The sequence below is a fragment of the Typopeltis vanoorti genome, chromosome 2 (genome assembly GCF_054136105.1).
Source record: "Typopeltis vanoorti isolate ZY-2024b chromosome 2, IOZ_Tvanoo_1.0, whole genome shotgun sequence".
Lineage (NCBI taxonomy): Eukaryota > Metazoa > Arthropoda > Arachnida > Uropygi > Thelyphonidae > Typopeltis > Typopeltis vanoorti.
Window position 1 is genome coordinate 139,802,039 of NC_143550.1, and position 25,093 is coordinate 139,827,131.

The 25,093-nt window shown below is 36.5% G+C and overlaps 1 protein-coding gene across 1 annotated transcript in view; it reads left to right on the forward strand.

The window, feature by feature from the left end:
- LOC150109470 (venom protease-like) overlaps positions 1-23,649 on the forward strand; it is an 81,710-nt gene extending 58,061 nt beyond the window's left edge. The window contains exons 4-6 of the mRNA XM_090402429.1: positions 14,936-15,204; positions 22,359-22,549; positions 23,446-23,649. Of these exons, the coding sequence (XP_090258555.1) occupies positions 14,936-15,204; positions 22,359-22,549; positions 23,446-23,649 (664 nt within the window). The remainder of the gene's footprint in view (positions 1-14,935; positions 15,205-22,358; positions 22,550-23,445) is intronic.
- The last annotated feature ends 1,444 nt before the right edge of the window (positions 23,650-25,093 follow it).

A 25,093-nucleotide genomic window follows, 5' to 3' on the forward strand; every position in this document is an offset into this window, starting at 1 on the left:
CTTCTCTACTTCTAACATCGTCTTCCTCTGCAGCTCCTGCATCATTTCATTATTCACCTATTTCACTCTAATCAATTTATCTCCCTAATTTTAGAATACAATCTGTCATCAGTAACTTATCTCAAACTAGGTCCCAGATTTTTGTTATTCTGACTCCCCATATGAAAGGTTGTCAGACCTATGATATATCAGTATACTGTATGGGAGTAAGAAGATAAGAAGAGAGAAGAATCCAAATCTGTTGACATGTTTGTTGAACAGCTGAAGGTTGTAGTCTTTGGGGAAGATAGAGGAAGGGAGGGTATTCAGGTATTTCAATGAATAGAAGTTTTCCAATGAATTCCAATGAATTTCCAACAGAGTTTTCCAATGAATAGAAGTAGATGGAATGAAGGAGCAAGAAAAGCAGTTCTTTTGGTAAGTTTGAAGCTGGATGATAAATGGATGTTGACTTGGCAGCTACTCATGTTCTCAGAATATAATAAAATTAGTTTAATCCTTTATCCAAGTGTGAGCAAACAAAGTTTGCACCTGAAAGTATCTTCAGGACTGGGGTAAGATGGTACAACACCAGGGCAACTCGTTGCAAAGGTGGAGCAAGCTACCAACACTCCTATCTCAGCATCTCCTATAATGCAAAACACATCTACTTGCAGATATGTCTAATGTTATGCATTAAGGGAAGGGCCAGTACCCTTAAAATTATACTCTAACCAAGTGAAAAATAAACTTTCAACATCTTTCTCTAAATCCAGAGTAATTTATTAAAACAGGGTGGCACACCATTTGGCAACTCCTATAGGTAGAGATGACCTGCTAATGCTTCTGCCTGGTATATCCACTTGGGCCTGGCTCCCACTGAAGAGACCTCAATAAAGGTCGAAACTAGTCTGGGTAGTGGCCCTTCCCGTAATGCATAACATTAGACATATCCGCAAGGAGATGTGTTTTGCATTATAGGAGATACTGAGATAGGAGTGTTGGTATCTTGCTCCACCTTTGCAACGAGTTGCCCTGGTGTTGTACTACCTTACCCCAGTCCTGAAGATACTTTCAGGCGCAAACTTTGTTTGCTCACACTTGGATAAAGGATTAAACTAATTTTATTATACTCTAACCAAGTGAAAAATAAACTTTCAAAAATCATGTTCTCAGAGTTTTGGAAGAAAGTAGAGAAGTGATAGCAGCCATTCAGGAGAACATTATTCATTTCAAATGCTGGCCTGGTTGGCCAAGTGGGTAGCATGTCCACTCTCCAGCCAAGAGGCTGTGGATTCGAATCCCACCATGGGCATGGTGGGATTCGAATGTTTGTGAATGTCTGTGAAAATATTAATGGTGGTGGGCAGTAGACAGCATTGGTGTAGATGATGATGATAGTTGTGGTTCATTGTAGTTGGTGGATTGTGGATTGATAGTGGAGATGGAGAGTTGTAGAGTAGGTGCCCTTCCTTGACGTGTCTTTGGACTCCTTGAAGGTGTCACGTAATAATAATAATAAAGATGCCCAAGAAAACTGAACATCTGTCAGAGAGGGATCGATCAGACGAGATTTGTGAGATAGGAGTCATCAGTTATTCAAATTGCTCTCTCTAATGAATAGCATCAAGCAATCTTAAAAAGGATTTGGATGCACTACCACAAATAATGTTTGCAGTATTCCTTCTGTCTTCAGTGGAAAAGTAAACTGACTTTTTATCAGCTGCAGAAATTATGACTGAGCTGTTTGTGTCAGGAAAGTCTGATGGTGATATCCAAACATGATTAGATTTCCCAAGAGGAGAAATTTGATATCTGGATATTATTGAAAGTAAAGAAATCTTTACTTTCAATAATATCCAGATATCAAAGCAACATGAGATCTTTCTTGCAAGAAATCAGACTGGACTGGATTTTGGTAGCATTAAGGCTTCTAATATAATTTTTATGATTTATCAAATGAAAAAGAGAAATGGTGTGTACTGTCATCGGTGAAGCTATGAATAGGATTTGAACTCAGTAATAGCAGGCCATTTATATAGAGGAGGAAGAAAGTGAGTGAAAGTACAAAGTCCTGGGGTGTCTACATTGGTGGGGAACCTTAGAAAAGGAAACAGTCCACCATGCATAGTAAGCAACCAGAACGGAAGCTGGAAACCCAATTGCAGAGGGTAGAAGGCAGACCGTAGGATAGTAGTTTGCTGAGCAAGAGCTTAATACCAATTTTTGTCTCCTTCAACTAATCATGCCATGGCAGCATAGCATACCAGTTCATTTCCATTTTATGAGAGTCTCCTACTTTGTAATTCCACACAACTCTTTTGTTAAGGAAGCTTGCACCTGCCTAGCCGTCTCGCATGTCAAAACCACATAACCATTATTACTAAATGGTGACATCATGCTAACTTATCCATGCTGTTAAATTAAATTGACATACAACACAATATTGTACAAAATTATTATTTTTATTGTATGGGCTCTTTTGTTAAGGGAAGCTTGCACCTGCCTAGCCATCTCACATGTCAAAACCACATAACCTTTATTACTAAATGGTGGCATCATGCTGACTTATCTGTGCTGTTAAATTAAACTGACATACAAAACAATATTGTACAAAATTATTATTATTATTATTGTATGGGCACCTACATGCAGTCCGAAGACTCATCGTGAGAGAGCCAAACTACTCACTCAACTTATCATATATGCCCCTCCTTGAACCCAATCCATTCATTCAAACTCACCAAGCGAAAAATCTAGTCCTCAATTCCCTACTAACCACACCTTTACTCAACTTTCAGGGTTGACCTCTTATTCTGTCCCTCTAACCAAGTGCTGAAACATTTTCTCTACATCAATCCTATAAAAACCTTTTAATTAACTTAAATGTTTCTATCATATCTCCTTTTTTTCACCCTATCAACCAACTTCTTTAATTCACGCACTCCCTCAATCTGTTCTCATAGCGCACATTTCACAGACCACTCACCATCTTGGTCACTTGATTCTGAATCTCTTCCACCAATCCTCCAAGAAATCCAGGAAACCAGAGCTGAGCACAATAATCCAGATATAGATGTATCAAGACCTTAAAGAGGAATAACAGTTTACTTATCTCTACTTGTTAATATGTTCTCCAATAGCCAAGTAATTTATTATTATTATTATTATTATTATTATTATTATTATTATTACGGGTATCTCCATGGAGTCAGTAGACTCATCGTGAGAGGCCTAAACTAGCAAAACAATATCTATCATATCTCTTCTTGAATTCATTTGCAGATGAAGAACTCACAACTGAGTCTGGCAATGAATTCCACTCATTCACCACCCTCCAGGAGAAAAAGCTCATTCTCACACCCTTGTTAACCACACTTTTCTTTAATTTCCAGAGATGACCTCTTGTTCTTCCATCACTATCACACAGCTGAAACATTTCCCCTGCATCAATCTTATAAAAACCTTTTAGTAATTTAAATGTTTCTATCATATCCCCTCTTCTCTGCCTATCAACCAACCTCTGCAATCCACAAGCTCTCAATCTATCAATGTAGGGAGCATTTTTTACATCACTCACCAACCTAGTCACTCTCCTCTGAACCCTCTCCACAACCTCCTCATCTCCAAGGAATCCAGGAGACCAGACCTGAGCGCAGTAATCCAAATGTGGAAGTATCAATGCTTTATAAATAGGAATAATAACCTCTTTATCTCTGGATGTTAGTGTGTTCCTCAATCACCACATAATCCTATGTGTAATCTTGGACACCTTAGCAATGTATCCCCTGAACTTCATCTCCCTATCCACCAACACTCCCTAAGTCCCTAGCCTCATCAATCTCTTGGAGTACCATTCCATCAATGTAGTACACAGCCAGTAATCTTTTAATCCCAAAATGCATAACCTTACACTTTTCCACATTGAACTGACATCCATTACCCTTTGCCCATTTTGCCAGCTTATTTAAATCATCCTGCAAACTCTCAACATCAGCTTGATTTTTTATTGGCCTACCCAACTTTGCATCATCAGCAAACAACTGAATATCTCCCCTCAAGCCATTTCCTATATCATTTATGTACAAATTAAACAACATTGGCCCAAGCACAGAGCCCTGAGGCACACCACTGGTCACCTGCCTCATTCTGGACTCGGCTCCTCCATACACCACCTTATGGTATCTCTCCCTGAGCCATTCTCCTATCCATATCACCAATTTAATATCCATTCCCATCTGCTCCAATTTGCGTAACAGTGTTCTATGGGGTATCCTGTCAAAAGCCTTAGCAAAATCCAGAAGTACCACTGTGTAGCCATTTCCTTTGTCCAACTCAGATGTCATTCTGTTATAAAAAGTTAATGGATTGCTAAGGCAGGACTACCTTTTAACAAAACCATGTTGACCCTATAGAGTATCATATCCTGATTCAACATTCTTGAATTTTGTCTTTAACCAACTTTTTTCCAATACTTTTACCCACTCCCGAGATGGTGATTGGTCTGTAATTAACTACTGCAGTTTCTGAGCCACCTTTATGCAAAGGAACTACTTTGCCTTCCTTCCACTCCCTAGGGACCATACCAGAGTTCAAACTTAAGTTAAATAACCAAGTCAGAGGCATTGACAATTCCTTTGCACATTCATGCAACACCCGAGCTGATATTCCATCTAAATCTACAGCAATGTTTGCATTTAAATTTTGCAATATATTAAATACCTCTGATTTCTTAACTTCAATTCTCACATTAGTTATTGCTACAGGTACAGAGATATCCTCATGTGGGTGATAGACTTTTGAAAAGTGATCACTCAGTAACTCAACTATTACATCTGAATTTGTCACCTCAATACCATCAGCACCCACTAAAGTTATCCTTCCAAAGTCATTCTTCCTTTTACTTGCCAGATAGCGGAAGAACTCTTTGGGATTACCCTTGATCTCATTGGCTAAGGCCTTCTCATAATCTGATTTAGCTTTTCTTACTATGCTGGTAACCTTCCTAGCTTGAGCCTTGTACTGCTCATGGGTGTACTGATCGCCTTTCTCCTTGTACATTCTCCATAACATTTTCTTTTTTTGCAGATCAAGCTTGATACTACTGCTCATCCATCTAACGTCTACCTTGTTTGTCTTCCTGACCATGGGGACACAATCTGATATTGCTTTCCTCAGATACCCACTGATTTTATCCCATGCACCGCTAACATCTTTCTCCTGCAATATGTTCTGCCATGGGATGGCTGCAAGCTCACTCCGAAGCTTGTTATAATTGCCTAACCTGTAGTTCCGTATATACCCCTTTCTTAACAGAAAAATCCACAGATTTTGAAACCTCCCAAGTCAATACCACATGATCGCTCTCACCAATTGGAGGTAACGAGGACACCTTACTTATGCATATATCCTCTGAACCAATGACCAGTCCAACCCTCTCACACCACATCTCTTCAGTTATGTGCTGTTTCAAGTAATTATCTCGCAGAAGATGTATGAACTCGATTTCCTTTTTGCCACGTGATATTTCCTCCTTCCAATTGATATCACCATAATTGAAATCCCCCATAATAATCACTAAACCTGCACTCATTGCACTAATTTGATGATGCATGAATTCAATATCCCCCCCGCCGCCCTATAGCAGCAACCAACTGTATATTTGGTTGTGTTGGTCACTATTTCACACCAGACCACCTCAGATGAACTCTCATTCACATGTCTATCATCTTGATATACTACTTTCTTTGGCTGCAACACATCAGCTATCATCAACAGTACTCCTCCCCCTGTTCTATCTTCTCTATCTTCTTATTGGCACAACATCACATACAGAATACCATACCAAAAAATACTTTTATATCCACTTCACCAATATTTGTGTCCTTAGCATAGTTCTTAAGGATGTGCACCACCCACATACATGCATCAAAACCTGATCTGTTCTTTTTCTCAGAACCTCAACAGGTATCATTGGCAACGTCCACCTCAACCATTCAAACTACATGCTTCTATAAGAAGAAGGGCTGTACACATGCATTTGATATTCAATATCAAAGAATCTTAAATTTTGAATCTTCTCTTTATGATCTATCATCTGCTTTGCCTCAACATTTCCTTGCCACACTTTGTTGCTTTCATTTGCTGCTTTCACTGCTCTTAAATTATGATAACCATTCTAATTTCTTTGATTACTTATGCCCAACTATTGTTTTTTCTTAAGTTTAAGCATCCAAATATTGAGATCATCTTTCTTGGAGATTTCAATGTTCACAATTCAAACTGGCTTTCCTTCTCTAATTATACATAATCAAACTAGAAGAGTTGCCAAAGTATCTGCTGTTAGTAATGATCTAACAGAAATGATCTGTCCACCAACCTGAACACTGAATAATTCTGATGATTCTCCAACACCCTGGTCCTTTTTTTAACTAGTTCTCAATCCAAATATACTACTGATTTCATCTCTTTTCTTGATAATTCTGACCATACCCTTGTTTCCTTTTCTACAGATCATCCTTCACTTAGCTGGTCTCAGTCCACATTCTTTGGTACATCAGTGGTACCAATTGGAATGATTTGTGTGAATACTACTCCTCTGTTTCATGGTCTGATTACTTTTTTTGTTCTCCTGATCCAAATATATACTCCAGTTATATGACTGGAGTAGATATTTGGTAAAAAAAAAAAAAAAACAGTCATATGACTGGAGTAGATATCCATAATAACCAAAAGATTTCTTGCTAGAATGAGCAATGTTATTCTCACTCCAAAATTTCTGACAACTATCCAAGCCTCAGTTCTTTAGCATATGTGACAAAGCAGTCTAAAATAAATATTTAGCAGTCTCAAATGGCTCAAGGCAAAAATTCCCAGCTTTTCACTCAGCCTATACAACAGCTGACAACATCTATAAAAAAAAAAAAAAAAATAATAATAATAATAATAAAATCAACAAATTCAAATCAGACTGAAAGTGTGAAATTATTATTATTATTATTAACATACGACCTTCATGGGATCAAAGGACTCATCATAGGAGGTGTATATTCTCTCATGCAAAAAATCATCAAACCATGCTTTAAACCTATTCACAGTTTTTACACTCACCACACTTTCAGGCAGTGCATTTCAGAGTTCTACCTTTGCGTCCTTCTAATTTCTGAAAAATCTCCTCCACATTAATCTGGCAACAACCCCTACCCCAGGGTTTCCCAGAGCGGGTTCTGCAGAGCCTTAGGGCTCCACAAGCAAATCTTGTTTACAAACATTCACTTATTATTATTATTTTTAATTAATGAATCAATGACATGATGCTACAAGTTATATCCATCATACTAGACTTTAAAAAACTTTGCAGTTCAAAACAACAACTGTAATGTAGTCATTAAAATGAACATAAATGTTTTGAATTTATGGAGCACTTAATTATAAAATGGTGAGTGTTTATTGATTTCTTCCTTTTTTTTCATGTTTATTTTAAAGATTGCATTGTGAGAGCTCTGCAAAAAAATTCTGTTTACTTTAGGGCTCCACTTTAGCAAGAAGTTTTCAAAACCCTGCCCTACTCAACTTATGTCTCAATCATATTCTCTCTTCTTTGTCTTTTATTCACAAGGCTCTGTAAGTTGCACTCCCTCAATCTCTCCTCATATCTGACATCCCACAGATCTGACACTCAATTAGTAAACCTTCTCTGGACACTCTTCAATGCATCTTCATTCCCCTGAAAACCAGCAACCCAATCTGCACACAGTAGTCCATATGTGGCCTGAATAAAGCCTTATACAAGGAACATAACCTCTTTGCTTCTGCATGTGAATATCCTCCTCATTATTGCCATAATCTGATGTGATGACCCTTAAACTTCGAGTCACTGTACATCACTCCCAAATCTCTCATTTCTTCTATCTCCTTCAAAATTTCTCCATTAATTGTATACTCTGCATCCCAATGTTTGCTACCAAATTTCAAGACCTTGCATTTTGCAACATTGAACTGAAAGCTCTACTCATTTCCCTGCTCATATAGTCTATTCAGTTCCTTCTAAAAGGCCACATTTGCTCAAATGAGTAAACTTGTCTTTCTAGTCCCTCACTAAAGCTATTGAGCACAACTTGTGACTTTTCATGCTTCTGCACATCCTGATGGTACTGCTAACATCATCCAAAGACAAGGCTGATCTTTTTGCATCTATCTTCTCCACCAACTCTTATATCAATGACCAAGTTGATTTTCCTTGATCATTAATCATGAACAGCATACATGACAAAGTGCTCACAAAATCACCTACTACTGGATCATGAACAGCTCATCCCATTTTGCGCTTTCACCAAAAAGCCATCAGAGTTCTTCAGATGCTGATGGGGATAAATTGGGGTATTAAAATCTTCAGATTTTTATCCCAATTTCTGCTTCACAATTAATATCTCTCCTGTATCATTCATTTAGCTTCTATCCAAAATGTAAGCAAGATTATCTAGCCCATCCTTAAAAGGAGAGATATGATATAGTCAACAAACTATTGTTAATTTGTCCTCACTTTAATCCTCTCGAAAAGAAGATCATTAACAGCCAACTTCTTCACTATCCACAGTTAATTGCTAATCACCAACATGGATTCCACCACTCTTGACATTTCCTGAGCATTTGATCAGGTCTGGTCTGGAAGAGAGACCTCTTTACCAAGTTACCATTTTATGGTTTGCCTTCTGCTCTTTGTTTATAGATTGCCAGTTTATTCTCTGATCATTCACTCACTGCATGTCATGGCGGTCTGTTTCCTCTCTTCAGATCTCTCTCTCTCTCTCTCTCTTTCTCTCTATTCATTTGAGGGTACTTTAGCACTCCATACTTTTACTCCCACTCTTCCTCCTATATGTTCTGCTCGTCAAAGTATTCTTCAGCAACCAAGTGATATGAGCTGATTTAGCCACTTTTGCAATGTGCCCCTAAACTTCATCTCCTTATCCACCAACACTCCCAAGTTCCTGGCCTCATCAATCTCCTGGCGTACAGTTCCGCCAATGTGGTATACTGCTGCTGCTAATCTTTTCACCCCAAAATGAATAACCTTACATTTTGTCACATTAAATTGACATCCATTCTCCTTAGCCCAGACCTCCAATCTATCCAAATCATCCTGCAAGATTTTGACATCTTCTGCATTCACTATTGCCCTACCCAACTTTGCATCATCAGTGAACAAATGAACTGTTCCTCTTAGATCCTTCCCTGTATCGTTAATGAACAAGATAAGACAATGAGCCTTGATAAGACCTCATCTCGACTACTGTGCCCAGATTTGGTCACCTAGGTTTCATTTTGATGGGGAGGAGGTTGAGAGGATCCAGAGGCGAGTGACCAAGATGATAACAGGTCTATGGAATGAACCTTATAAGAACAGGTTGAAGATTTGTGGGTTGCAGAAATTGGTTGATAGGCAGAAAAGAGGAGATATGATTGAGACATTCAAATTGCTGAAGGGTTTCTATAGGATTAATTCAGAGGATATTTTTGAGATCAGGTGGTGGTGGTGGGAGGACTAGGGGACATCTATGGAAGCTGGGCAAGAGTGTGGTTAGTAAGGGTGTTAAGAGCTGGGTTCTTTACTTTTAGAGTGGTAAATGAGTGGAATAAGCTGCCAGAGTCTGTTGTGGGTGCTATGACAGTGAATGAGTTCAAGGCAAGGTATGATAGTTACTGTGAGAATGTCGAATAGTTGTGTATACATGATGTTTAGGGCCTCCCTCGATGAGTCTAAGGACTCCTTGGAGTCGCCCATAGTAGTAATAATAATAATAACCTTCTCTTACTAACTTCAAATCCAAATTCTGTCTCTATAGTTTTACTAAACATGTGCACCCTATTCTTCTATTCATTCAACAAACCATGTGGTACTACTGAAATGATTCAGAGTTCAGTTTTCCATAACCAATGTCTTAAACAGTGAACTTTTTATCTTCAGCCAATGGAGAGTACTGGTGTAGTGAACTTTAATGTGAACAACCAAAATAAAGCAGCCCTCTCTTATTTCTTATAAGAAAGATCTCACTTCATTCTCTTCATTTCCCCTTACTTTTGATATTTTAGTCAAGATCAGATTTCACTTCTTGGGCTAATTAACATATCCAGTTTTTCATGCATCACATCTATATTCCCTCAGCCTCAGAAAAACAAGGTGTACTCTTCAGTTCAAGACATTATTTCTTGCCAGTGCAACACACTCTCATTTCTAACACTTTAGAAATCCAACACCCACTGTGAGAATACTCTGGTGCAGTACTCCAAATGTTCTTGCATTTGATGCACAAGTGGTGCATCAAAAACCTCTCTAAGAATGCTTGATGCTATCCAGAAAAGGACATCCTACTTAATAGATGAATTCTCGTAGACAGACTTATACGTTGGTTATGCATTATTAAATCACATAAGGAATTGAACAATGTAGATACGAATATAAATTAAATTACAAAAAAAAAAAAAAAAATCAGCTAACGCCTTTTTATTCCCGTATATGGGGAGTAGGCGAGGCCATTTAGCCCTATCTAACTTTTGGAGACTGGGTGGACAGTTCAATCTCCCCTGGTACCAATCAGAGATAGATGGCCCAAGGCTATCACTAATTAAGCGGTACACAGTGAAGAGACACGGCTCAAATGTGCCGCCATCTCGTGGTCCCTAACCCTAACACAATATATTTAATGTCTGAAATAATGTGGGTTCTACGGTCGATTTTCTTGAGTTTACGGGACGAAAAACCCACTTGCCAGAGATTGACTAATTCAGGAAGCAGTCGAAAAAAGGCTTAGAAAAATTTCCTCTAGTCGCCGACTAGACTCGAAACCAAGTCTTCCTTCGTGCGGCCAAGCACCGTGGTGTGCAAATGCCACATCCACTGAGCTACGCAGGCTCTTAAATTAAATTACACTTTAATAAATTGATTCCCCAACATACAAATTAGCTAAACATTTGGCCAAAGAGCTCACACACTATGGCAACACACCATTGCACATAAAAAACTCAGCCCACTTCAAAGCCAGCATAGAAAACCTTACACTCCAACATACTGACATAATGGTCAGCTTTGACATCTCCTCCTTATTCACAAATCTCCCACTCAAGGAAACTTTAGAGCTAATCCAAGCTAAATTTTCTCTCGATATCTCAGCCCTATTTCAGTTCACAATGAACTCAGGTTATTTCATTTGGCAGAGAAAATTCTACAAACAAATAGAGGGGACAGCCATGGGTTCACCACTCTCCCCACCCTTGGCCAATTTCTTAATTGGAGACCTTTGAAGAAACCGCCTTAGCCTCTGCCCCACAAAAACCAACCATATGGCTTCGCTACGTTGATGATGTGTTTGCTATTTGGCCACATGGCTCTGAAACACTCCTCTCCTTCCTAACACATATAAACAACCAACACCCCAGAATCAAGTTCACCCTGGAAAAAGAGGAACAATCCCCCCCCCCCCTACAACAATATGGAGTGGTGAAAACACTATACAACAGGGCTAAACTAATCTGTTCTAACGACATGGCCCTAAACACTGAACTAAATCACATTCTCAACACTTTCTCAGCCAATGGCTACCCCCGCCAAAAAAAAATCCAAAAAAAAAAAAAATATTAAAACCTACAAACCACAGCCCCCCCCCCCCCACACACACACACACAACAAGGATTACTCTAAATCCATCACCATTCCCTACATCCGAGGCACCTCGGAAAAAATTACCAAAATCTTAAAAAAACATGACCTGACCTCCTGTTACAGGCCTAACAGAAAATTGGCATCCCTTATCTGCTCCACCAAAGACCACCCACTTCCCCTAGACCTACCTGGTGTATGCCAGGTCCCTTGCAGTTGTAAACCGTCTTACTTTGGCCAAACAGGCAGGACAGCGAATATCAGAATTTCTGAACACAAGGACTACATCCGTTTTCACAAGTACAGCCATTCTGGTCTTGCAGACCATGCTCTGGATACATGCCACAGAATACGGTGGAAGAAAGCTACAGTAATACACCGTAGCAAATACAAATTCGAAAGACTATTTATGGAATCAACCTCAGCCCTAAGAAACTCTCCAAACCTCAACAAATTTGGTTGTATGCGACTGCCCCAAATTTGGGAGGCTTACATCAGCAGATCTTCAGCCCAACGGTCAAGAACACCTAATTAGCCCGCTAGAGGGCACCATCAGGACTTTTAGGAGAACAATAGCATCTCTTCATTCTCAGTTACTGTGTTGTATTGCCTACGTGCATGTGCCTTTTTTTTTGTAAGTTCCTTTTGAAAATGGCAATGTGACGTTGCCGAAATATCGGAAATATTTATTAAAGCGTAATTTAATTTATATTCGTATCTACGTTGTTCAATTCCTTAAGTGATTTAATAATAGATGAATACATGATAATCACCTCCTCCTCTCTCTCTGTTTCGCTCTCTCACACACACACACTCCTGCCAGTCACTTTCTCATAGATGTTCTGTTTCTGCACTATATATTTTTATAGGTATTTTCATGGCAGCTGCTCCATAAGCTGACCATTAATACCACCATTACTCCACTTTATTCTAAGCAAGTGACAACACAAGTAGATGTTGATTCAACATCCATGCACAGTGCAGCTTTAAACTTATCCAATTCTCTATTTTTCTCTTCCATTCTATTTGATTTACTCTAATCATTGCCTCCCACACTCTCACATGGCACTGTTGTATTATATATTTGTGATTTGATTTACATGTGCATTTGGTTGAAAAAAAAAAAAAAAAACCTTTTACTCAAGCACCGAGTAACTACTAGAAAAATGCAAAACAAATTCTTACAGATGTCTTTATAACATGTATAAACAAGAAAAATGTTGAAAAAAAAAAACAACAGAATTTGAGATATTTGTATTGTTGCTACTTATATATATCAATACTTTGCTGCATGTTGCAACATATATCAACTTATTATGTGGTACCCTGTCAAAGGCCTTTGCAAAATTCAGAAAAATGGCAATTTATGCTTTTCCCAGCATTAACTACTTTTGATACTTTATTATAAAAGGCAACCAGATTACTGAAACAAGAGCATCCCTTAAGAAACCCATGCTGACCATAAATAATATTAATCTCATTTGCCTTATTCTGTATACAAGCTCTTACTAATTTTTCCAAAATCCTAACAACCCCTGCAAAAATATAAGCTTCCCTATAGCATGAATCCTCCATTCTACCTCTACTTATATAATGGGACTATTTTATCCTACTTCCACTCCTAAAAGACTTTTCCAGACTTTCATTAAACAGACATGTCAATGGCACTATCTCTTCTTGTTCTTTAGCACATTCTCTTAAAAAATACACATGTGTTTTGAAATTGGATCTTCTTTTCTCTCTGGTTGTTCATTGAGGTACATTTTAGTTGTTGGAATACCTCAAGGCTCTTTCACTGTTCTTTAATTTATTTTTTCTTCCTGATATTAGTTGGTCTTTTCTTCATTCACAAATCCTATTTAAAGTCTTAGTAATGTGAAGGTGGATATCCTTTAGCTACATTTTCACTGTTGGAGTACCTCAAGACTCTTTCACTTATTTTTTTTCCCTAATATTAGTTGATCTTTTTTTCATTCACAAATCCTATTTAAATTTTTGGTAATGTCATACACTACACTACACTTTGTTTCAGTACACAAACCTTGCAATGGCAAATCAAATAAAATTATAACAATATGTATAACTAATTCCTTAAATGCTGTTATTCGTACCATTTTCCAGAGGTAAAAGGAAATCTAATGGATTGAAAATTCAATCTTATGTTTCATTTTTCAAAAAAGGAAATTCTTTCACCAAAATAAGTTCACCGATGTACATAAATGATATAGGAAATAATCGTAAAGGAAATATTCAGTTGTTTGCTGATGATACAAAATTAGGTAGAGTAATTGTTAATCAAGGTGGAGCTTGGAGGATGATTTAAATAAGCTATCAGTATGGGCAAAAGATAATGGACGTCAGTTTAATGTGAAGAAATGTAAAGTTTTGGGATAAATCAATTACAAACTTTGTATCACATTGATGGAACTGTACTCCAGGAAATAGATGACGCTCGGGATCTGGATGTGGTGATAGATAGAGAGTTCAGTTTAGCAGGCTTATTGGCAAGGTTTCTAAGTTCATAAGATTGCTTGGCTATTGGAATTCTCCAATAGCCAAGAATACACTAACGAGTAGAGTTATGGAAGTTGTTGCTCCTCTTTATAAAGGCTTGATACATCCACATCTTGTTTACTGTGTTTGGTTTTGATCTCCTGGGTTTCTTGGGGAAGTGGTGGAAGAGAGATCCAAAGGCGAGCAACCAAGATGGTGATCAGCCTGTGGAATGTTCTCGATTAGGATAGATTGAGTGTGTGTAGGGGGGGGTACAGAATTGGTTAACAGGTGAAAAAGGGGGATATGATGGAAACATTTAAGTTACTTAAATGAGTTTATAGGATTGATGCAGCGGCAATGTTTCAGCACAAGTTAATTTACTATTAACTTAATTAACTTAATTGTGCAAAACAACAGTGCTTTGGAATAGACTAAATGATTTACAAAATGAAGAAAAATTATATATATATATACTGACTTAGATCCGAGAACTAGAAAAAACAATTAAATTTATTCAAAACGCAACATCATCAGATTGTCCGACTTCTTCAGGCGTGGGAACATAGAAAGCAAATAAAAAAAAAATATATATATATATATATATATATATATATATATATATATATATATATATATATATACATGCTCTACTATACTAGTTTATTGTAGTGTTTCAGCTGTGAATGAGAATATTATAATAACAAAAAGATCCTTACATCTCTTTTAAGTAGGCTACACCAATTTTTAGGCAAATGTCACATGAAGTGTCACATGTGTCCATTATAAATATTGTTTTCATTTCAGGCGCTCTTTGTCAGAAATAGCTGTTAACATTGGTGATTATGACATATTTTCAAAAACCGATTCCAGTAATTACATTAAGAACATTGCAAAAGCCTTCATCCATAAAAAGTATCAAAAAGTTATTAAGGATAATGATATAGCAATTCTTGAACTTGAAGATGAAGTACCCCTGGGAATCCATATTAGAACTGCTTGCTTAGCACCACAAAATGTGTCCATTTTAACAGGAACCATGGGAATAGCTACTGGCTGGGGAAGATTATCATATAGTAAGTGATTGCATATTGTATGTGATTTTTAAAATTCAGTAGCATGATGATTAATAAAATTACATATGCTTAAATACATTTAAATTCATTTTAGTAGTCATATATTGTATTGCAATTCAAGACTGTTATTTTTCCTAATACCACATTGTTTTAGTCCATCATATACTTGAGTTGGCATCTAGATGATAGATATTCCAGTCACCTTTTTAATGTTTATTTTCTTGTTCCATTATAGTGATGTTAATGTTATAGAAGAGGTGTAGTAAAATATTTATATGTTATCATAATTTCAATGTTTACTGTGGTTATGTATTTCTCATTCTAGTTTGTATTACCCAAATGTAAGATAAGGCAATATAAATGTAAGATAACAATATAAATTTTATTATTATTATTATTATTATTAAGTGACACCTTCAGGGAGTCCAAGGACTCATTGTGGGAGGGCATGCAGCTCAGTAGTTTTGTGGAAGAAATCAAAGGGTCTGCAATGCTGAGGGAGGACTCCAGAATGTAGAGAACATTTAAACAAAAAAAAGTATTGCACTAATACCACTATAATAAATTTATTTCCATTTTTATATTTGCATATTTCTCTGCATTCCATGAAATAAACCAAGTCTAGGCTCCAAAAAATAATAAATAAAATAAAATAGAATAATAAATAAAATAAAATAACTGGCTTTTTTGTATTTTGTACATCAAAGAATTGTTTCTTTCTTTAATTTATATTTAAATTCTAAAGCTAATCTTGGAAGTAAATGAACCCATATTGAAATAAGACTGGTTTAGTAGTATACATTTTCATAACACACAATTCTAATTATTTGACCTACTTCATTATGCTGTAATGAATATTATTACTAACATCTTGACCTTCACAAATGATCTGGAAGACATGCATTGGCAAATTAGTAAAATGAGTGCAGGTCGAGTGATTATTATGGGGGAAGTCTATATCTCTATATCTTCAACTGTGGAGATATAGACTGGAAGGAAAAAAGATCACAAGGCAGGAAGGAAATGAAATTTATACACCTACTTATAGATTATTACTTGAGGCAGCATGTGATGGTGGAGACAAGGGGGTGTGAGAGTACTGGACCTGGTCATAGGATCAGGAGAACTATCCATAACCCAAGGTGGCCACATTGTCTCTGATTGGTGAAAGTAATCATGTGGGCTTGATTTGTGAAATTGTAAAACATGAGGAATATTCTGTTAAGGAAGGATGTGGGACTAGAAGGCAAGTGATTATGACAAACTTAGGAGGAAGTTTGAATCAGTGCCATGGCATAAAACACTGTAGGGTAAGGATGTTAGTAGTGCATGAGAGATAGTTAAGGGGCATCTAGAGGAAGCAATATTAAATTGTATACCTAAACTGAAGAGGGTTAATCAGGTAGGAGTTAGATGAATGAGTAATATCATTAAGCATCAGCTGCAGAAGAAGAAGAAGAAAATGTTGTGGAGGGTATATAAGGAAAAAGGTGACAGCAAAGTCATGAAATGTAAGATAAGCAATATAAATCTGAGATAGCAATATAAATTTTATGCACCTCACTAGTTTTCTGGAAGGAATCAAAAGCTCTGGAGTGCTGAGAAAGGGCTCCAGAATTCAGAGAACATTTGAACAGTACAAGGCTCAGGTAAGAAAGGTGACCAGCATGGTACAGAAGGCAAAATCAGATTACGAGAAGAATCTAACCAGCAAGCCAAAGGAAATCACAAAGAGTTCTTTCGTTACATGGTAAGTAAGAGGAAGAATGATTAGGAAGATTAACCTTAATGAGTGCTGATGGATGAGTTGACAGAAGCATATAAAATAGTTGAGTTAGTGAGTGACCACTTTGCAAGAGTATATCATCCAAGTGAAGTCACTACTGTAACATATGTGACAGAAACTGATGTGGAAACAGAGGAGGATGAATTGGAAGTTCTTAGGATATTGCAGAATCTCAATGTAAATACAGTTGTGGGATTAGATGGAATATCAGCTTGGGTTTTGTGAGAATGTACAAGGGAAGTGGCAATGCCTCTGACTAGGCTTTTTTTTTTATTATTTCACTCCTCCAGGGAGTCCAAAGACTCATCAAGGGAGGGCACCTGCTCTACAACTCTGTCTCCACTCAATCCACCAATTGACCATAACTATACCAATGCCATCTACCGCTAATATTTCCAGACAATCACAAAAATCCATGCCCAAGGCGGATTCGAACCCGTAGCCTTTTAGCAGGAGAGCAGATATGCTAACCACTTGGCCAGTCAGGCTGGTAAATTTTAATTTAAGTCTCAGTCTGGTAGAGTTCCAAAGGAATGGAAAGAGGGCAGAATAATTCCCTTGCATAAAGGATGTTCTAAGACTACAGTAGCAAGTTATAGGTTATCTCAGGCATGGTGGTAAAAGTACTGGAAAAATTGGTCATAAAGAGAATTCAAGAATGGGTGGATAAGAATATGTTCCTGAATGAGGGTCAACATGGCTTTGTGAAGTGGTGGTCATGCCTTAGTAATTTACTAATTTTTTATAATAGAGTAACAGCTGAGTTAGATAAAGGAAATAGCTATATGATGATTCGGCTGGATTTTGGAAAGGCATTGGACAGTACCACGTGGAACTCTGTTATGCAAATTAGATCAAATGGGGATGGATAAGACACTGGTTATGTGGATAATAGGATGGCTGCTGGACAGATATCAAAAAGTGGTATTATTATTAACATCAGACCTCCATGGAATCAGCAACTCATCATGGGAGGTACACACTATTGCACACAAAGCTCATCCAACTGTGCCTTTAACTGATTCAATGTATCTACGTTCACAACATGCACTCAGGCAATGCATTCCACTCACTAACCACTCTCAATGCAATGAACCTTCTCCTCACTCCTCTGCTCACACCCTCCTTATACAATTTCTAGGGATGGCCTCCTCTTCTACCCCCCCCCCTTCTCCCATTCTATGAAAAATCTTTTCCATATATCAATCCGATAACAACCCATGACTAGCTTATATGGCTCAACCATACCACCCCTCCTTCTCCTATTCATGAGACTTTCAATTTACATTCTCTCAATCTGTCCTCATACTCCACATTCCAAAGATCACCGACCACTTCTGTGAATCTTCTCTGGACCCTTTCTGACATATCATCACCATGAAAACCCGGTGACAAATCTGTGCACAATAATCCATATGAGGCCTGATCAAGGCCTTATACAATGGCATCATAACTTTTTTATTTCTGTATGTAAAGGGGGTCCTCTACATCATCGCCATTATCTGATGTGACATCTTCAAAACTGGGGCGGAGTTGAGTAGACAATTTGAGAATATACACTACTGATCGCTTTTCATAAGTAGTACAGAAATAGAATACACAACACAACATAAATAAAAAAATGAATTTTATTTAGGAAAATATTTTTGGAAAATTTTCTAGTGTTTTTTTCCTATTTCTTTGGGGCCACTTGCCATCCACCCTATTCCCCAGATTTGGCTCCCTCTGACTTCTATCTCTTCCCAAAACTAAAACTCTTCCTCGCTGGTCAGCATTTTTCTTTGAATCAAAAGTGATTATAGCCGTAGAGGGGTGTTTTGCAGATCTTACTGAGAACCACTACAGGGACAGGATAATGGTGCTGGGGCATCACTGGAATAAATGTATTAGTCTTAAGGAAGATTACGTTGAAAAATAAAAATAATTTTGAAATTATAAATTCGTTTTTTCATTGTTAGGCCGATGATAGAAAATGAGTCAAGATGCAAGGGGGAAATAGTGGTAATGGTTGTAATGTGGAACTACAAGGCCTCAAGAACTACAAATTATGCTCTCAAGAAAATTTTAATGTGTTTAAGGCACAGTACGATGAGCTGTGTGTATGACAAAAGAGACCTCCTACATGAGTCCATGGTGTTTTAAGATAATAATAATAAATGCTGAATGATATAATCACGTAATCACAAGAAAGATATTTATTTAACCAAATATTTCGGTCTGGAAATAGCAGACCATCGTCGGTGGTATTACAAGAACAGTTTAAAAAATATACAAGCTAGAATACTAACAATAGATCGTTGAAATTAGAACATGCCGCGTGATGTTATATCACTAAGTATGAAACGAAATATTTTGAAGTAGAAACATGATTGAATTTGCTATTAAAAAAAAAAAAAAAAAAAAAAAAAAAAAATTAATGAGTAATCTTGATTAGGCTTTCCCAGATTTTTGATATAGATATGCAGTCATTACGATTCAGGTTGGGATGATGGAGCAAGGCCTCCACGCTTTCCATCATCCCAACCTGAATCGTAATGACTGCATATCTATATCAAAAATCTGGGAAAGCCTAATCAAGATTACTCATTAATTTTTTTTTTTTTTTTTTTTTTTTTTTTTTTTTTTTTTTTTTAATAGCAAATTCAATCATGTTTCTACTTCAAAATATTTCGTTTCATACTTAGTGATATAACATCACGCGGCATGTTCTAATTTCAACGATCTATTGTTAGTATTCTAGCTTGTATATTTTTTAAACTGTTCTTGTAATACCACCGACGATGGTCTGCTATTTCCAGACCGAAATATTTGGTTAAATAAATATCTTTCTTGTGATTACGTGATTATATCATTCAGTCTTATGTCGCAAGTATCCTTAAAACAACAATAATAAATGCTATCTCTTCATTCCAGTCCACAGTGCCATAATTAAAATTGCACATAATAATTACCATTCCTTTGTTAACTAACCCAAGTTTATACATGTCTTCATCACCACCCTCCACCTTCCCTGGCCTATAGCAACATCCAACTAAATGCAGCTTGGCTGGCCAAGTGGTTAGCCTATCTGCCCTCCAGCCAAAAGGCTGTGAGTTCGAATCCCACCGAGGACATGAATGTTTGTGATTGTTTATGAAAATACTAGTGGCGAGAGTGGGCGGTAGATGACGTTTGTGGAGTAGGTGGGTGCCCTCCCTCGATGAGTCTTTGGACTCCCTGGAGGTATAACATTATAATAATAATAATAAATATATCTTCCTCTCAACCTCCACCTCACACCACTGCTTCACAACCATTGCCACTATTTTCCTCTTTCATATCTATCTCATGTGGACATAATTCCCGTTATCATCATCAGCACTCCCCCCCCACACACACACGCCGCTCTTCTTGTCCCTTCTCTCCATGGTATACGAAGAGGAAGAATCAGGGCAAAAACAGGTGACTAGTGGTGTGCCCCAAGGTTCAGTGCTGGGACCACTACTGTTTAATTTGTATATAACTGAAATAACCTGAAAGGAAATATTCAGCTGTTTGCTGATGATGCAAAATTAGATAGAGTAATAGTTAATGAAGGTGATGTGGAGAGCTTGCAGGACGATTTAAATAGGTTGTCAGTATGGGCAAAAGGAATGGGTATTGGTTCAATGTGGAGAAATGTAAAGTTACACATTTTGAGATAAATAGATTACAAGCTGTGTATCACATTGATGGAACTGTACTCCAAGAAATAGAAGAAGTTAGAGATTTAGGGGTGGTGGTAGATAGAGAGTTAAAGTTTAGAGGCATATTGCTGAGGTTGCCCATAAGATTAACTTGGCTGTTGAAGAACACACTAACAAGCAGAGATAAGAAAGTTGTTATTCCACCTTTATAAGGTCTTAATACATTCACATCTGGATTACTATGCTCAGGTCTGGTATCATGGGATGAGGAAGCTGTGGAGAAGATTCAGAGGCAAGCAACCAAGATGGTGAGTGGTCTGTGAAATGTTCCCTATGAGGATAGATTGAGGATGTCTGGGTTGCAGAAGTTGGCTGATAGGAGAAAAAGAGGGGATATGATAGAAACATTTAAGTTACTTAAAGGATTTTATAGGATTGATGCAAGGGAAAATGTATCAGCACTTGGCTAGAAGTCATCCCTGGAAGTTGAATAAAGGTGTAGTTAGTAGGGGTGTGAGGACTAGATTTTTTGCTTGGAGAGTTGTGAATGAGTTGCCAGAGTCGGTTGTGAGTACTTTGTCTGTTAATGGGTTCAAGGAGAGGTATGATAGATTGTGTGGATAGTTTTGGGTCTCCTGTGATGAGGCTTTGGACTCCATGGAGGCACCTGTACAATAATAATAATCTTTGTAACTCTTCTTTATCCCCCTCCAAACCGAAGACCAAATTGCACAGTAATCCAGGTGTAGTCATATCAAAGCCTTGTAAAGAGTCAAAATGACTTCCTTGTTTTTATGTATCAATGTTCATTTCAGTATTGAAATTATCCTCTTAATTGTATTTGCCATTCTTGTAATGTGATCTTTGAATTTCAAATACCTATCCACCATAACTCCAAGATCCCTAGCCTCATCAGTTTCTTGTTGTTATTGGTGGGATTGAGAAACCTCATCATGCCAATGTGCATTACTTAATACTTACTAACAATGAATTGACAGCCATTATCATTTGCCTACTGTTCCAGCTTATTCAAATCATTCTATAAGTGCTGTATATCATTAATATCCGTGATTTCCTTATCTTTGTATCAGTAAACAACTTAACATATCCTGTCTGGTCTTTCCCATTATTCATTAACTTATAGATTGAGCAACATTGATTCAAGAAATGAACCAGTGTTCTCTGGGGTATACCAATGATCACGTTAAATCTGGCAGATTCACACCCACCATATGCAACTTTCTGATACTTGTCCATGAACTGCCTACTTATCCAAGTCATTAGGTTATACTCCAATTCCATATTCTCCAGTTTATGCAACAATTTATGACTTAGCAAAGTCCAACAGTATTATAGTGTATCCATTCCCTTCCTCAGCCATAACATTATTATGAAATACTAGCAAATTACTGAAACATGACCTGTGTAGTAAACCCATTCCATTTCTTGAAAATTACTTCTGTCAACCCATTTTTGTATATGAATTCTTACCATCTTCTCTACAATCTTCATCACCGCTCCAGAGATACTGACAAGTCTGTGTTAGACACATCAGATTTTGCACCACCCTTGTACAATGGAACTATCATATCATACATTCTTTCCATTTCTGTGGTATCTTTCCTGAGCTGAGATTATTATACTATTGTAATATTATTGTACTCTGAAAACAAATTTTGAATAAAATACTTGGATATTATAAGATTTCAAAAATCATATTCAGATTCAAGAAAGTACTGAAATTTTCACTTACATTACAGATGGTCCACTTCCTCATGTCCTACAAGAGGTTCAAGTACCAATTATTAGTCCCAAGGACTGCTATATAGAAAACAAGCTTTTAACTCAAAGTATGATGTGTGCTGGTGGAGAAAAAGGAAAGGATTCCTGTGCAGTAAGTATTTTTAGAAATACAACTGAATGCAGCTATTTCATGCTACTACATTTGGAAGGTCAGCCAAACAATTGGGTAGCTAATAATACAAGCTATTATTGTAAATCCAAGTCAAAATGTTCTTAATGTTATTAAATTTGGATTCATTAAAAATATGTAAAATTAGTAGGTAAATCTTTAAATGTGACCATGTTGTATTCTTTTCAGATTTATCTTGGTAAATTTTAATATGTTCATTTTCTCTTCACAATAATTTTTTAATGTTTAGGCTGGCATATATATATAACAAATGCAGTAGCATATTAAAAGGAAAATGCTTAATGGATGTTCCTCAGAGGTTCAAAGGATTAAGATGTCTGTTGTTTTCGTACTTTTTGTTGCATATTTTTTATTACTCTTATTTTAGATTTCATTAGTCATGAGGAAAACTGAGAAAAAGTTTTAAGTGGGTTATTCCTTTGTTTTTGGAAGAAAAAAAAAGTTTTGGAATGCTTATTTTCTCCACATTACATTTCCTTATTTATCCCTTTAACATATCTTTAATAAAATAAGTATGTTAATAACATGCACAAATAATAAATTTCTATGCATTTATATCTAGAATTCTGATACTGATTCTCAGAACATTTTCACATAACATGGGATATATTTTTGTAATAGTTGTAAAGTTTTTTTTTTAGAATACTTTTCCTTTCCTATTTACAATCATTTTGTATGGTGTAATTAAATATTTTATAACAGAAAAATGAACAGGCAACTCTTCTTCATCTAATAAAATAGATGGAGAAAAGAGTTTTCCCCTGTCCTCATTATATGACATAGGAGTTGGTGTGTTGAACTCAGAATGGAATGGCAATTCTTCTCATCACATTGCATATCTGTATCTTTATTTACAGGGAGATTCTGGAGGTGGCCTTTATATCCAAGCAGATAATGGTTTTATACTTGTAGGATTGGTTTCGTCAGGATTTAAATGTGCTCAGCCTGGAGTACCTGCTGTCTATACTAATATTAGTGTTTATTCCAATGTACTATATGAACTTACTAAGAATGCTAGTTGTCAACCATGCATTGCATCTATAACAGAATTTTTTCATTAATTTTATTCCTTGGAGTTTGTTTTTCCCATTATGTGTTTATTAAAAAAAAAATTCCAAAATGAACACTAAATCAGAAGTTAAGACCAATGAAAAATAATGTTTCCATTGCAGTAGGTAGTCTCAAGTTTATTCTTATTGCAAATTTAAGGCAATTAACAATATTTATAGTATTGCTAATTACCTTAAATAAACTTATAGTAGTGTCATTATCAGAAGTTAATATTAAGCTTACTAAAACATAGATCTATAGAATAACATATAAAGGAAAGCCAAGGATAAAATAAAAATAAAATTTTATTAATTTGATACTGCTGTAACTTCCAACATTACTGATTGTATTGATTCAATATAAAGCTTGATTATATTGACTGATGTTACAAATACTAATTCTCTAATGTTACATAAAGGAAAACTGTAATGTAAAAAATAAAAATAAAAAAATAAAAATAAATAAAAAAAAACCTAATGTAACTCTCCATTATTTGATCCTCAAATGCAAATAACCAAATTCAGTTAACTACCATTGAATGGGCTAGAATATCCTCTGATACTCAGCATGGCATTACATAACTTTTTTAAAAAAGTTATGTAATGTATTCCAAAAAAACATAGACAGGTATAACTGTCTATGTACAGTTTTATTTAGCATAATCTCAATTAAATGTGCAGTAAATTGATTTCCAGCCACAGCAAAAAACTGAACTTTGGAACTTTAAGTCATTCAGATGACCTAAAGTCCTGTATCATAAGTCAATGTAGCCAGGCCACCTAAAAATACTTGCATTAGAAATGAATTATGTGCTATTCAATCTCTGAAAAATAGCAACGTGATCACTAAAAGAGATAAAGTTAATTATACAGTTATTCTAAACATGGACTTGTAAGAAATGTAAACTTAACTTGCTGAGCACTATCTCTGCCTTGGTAGATTATGATCCTCCAATAGATTCAGAAAAAGGGCTACTAATCTCTGTAAAGAAGTTTTCTCTTGGCTGAGAAAATATCACCAAAGAACACTTTGCCATCAAGTCCAGCTGCTGTATTCATTGTTAATTTTAGTATGGTGAGCACTTCCTGTTCATCTACCTCGACATTGTGACATCAGAAACAACTACAAAATCTCCACTTGGACAATACACCTTTGCAAAGTAATCACTCAGCAACTCAACTGCTTCTTTGGTTTTTGTCACCTTCTTACATCATCATTAATTAAAGTTATCCTTCCATAGTCATTCTTCCTCTTACTTGCTGCATAATGAAACAATTATTTTGGATTTACTTCAGTCTGCTTGCCTGCACTTCATATTGCTCATGAGTATGCTGATTACCTTTTCTCATCATCATCATCATCATCATCAAATTCCTGCCATGTACCCTCAAGGGGTGTACAGGATATGATAGTACTACATGAAAAAAATTACATCATTATTAATTTCCTATCTAA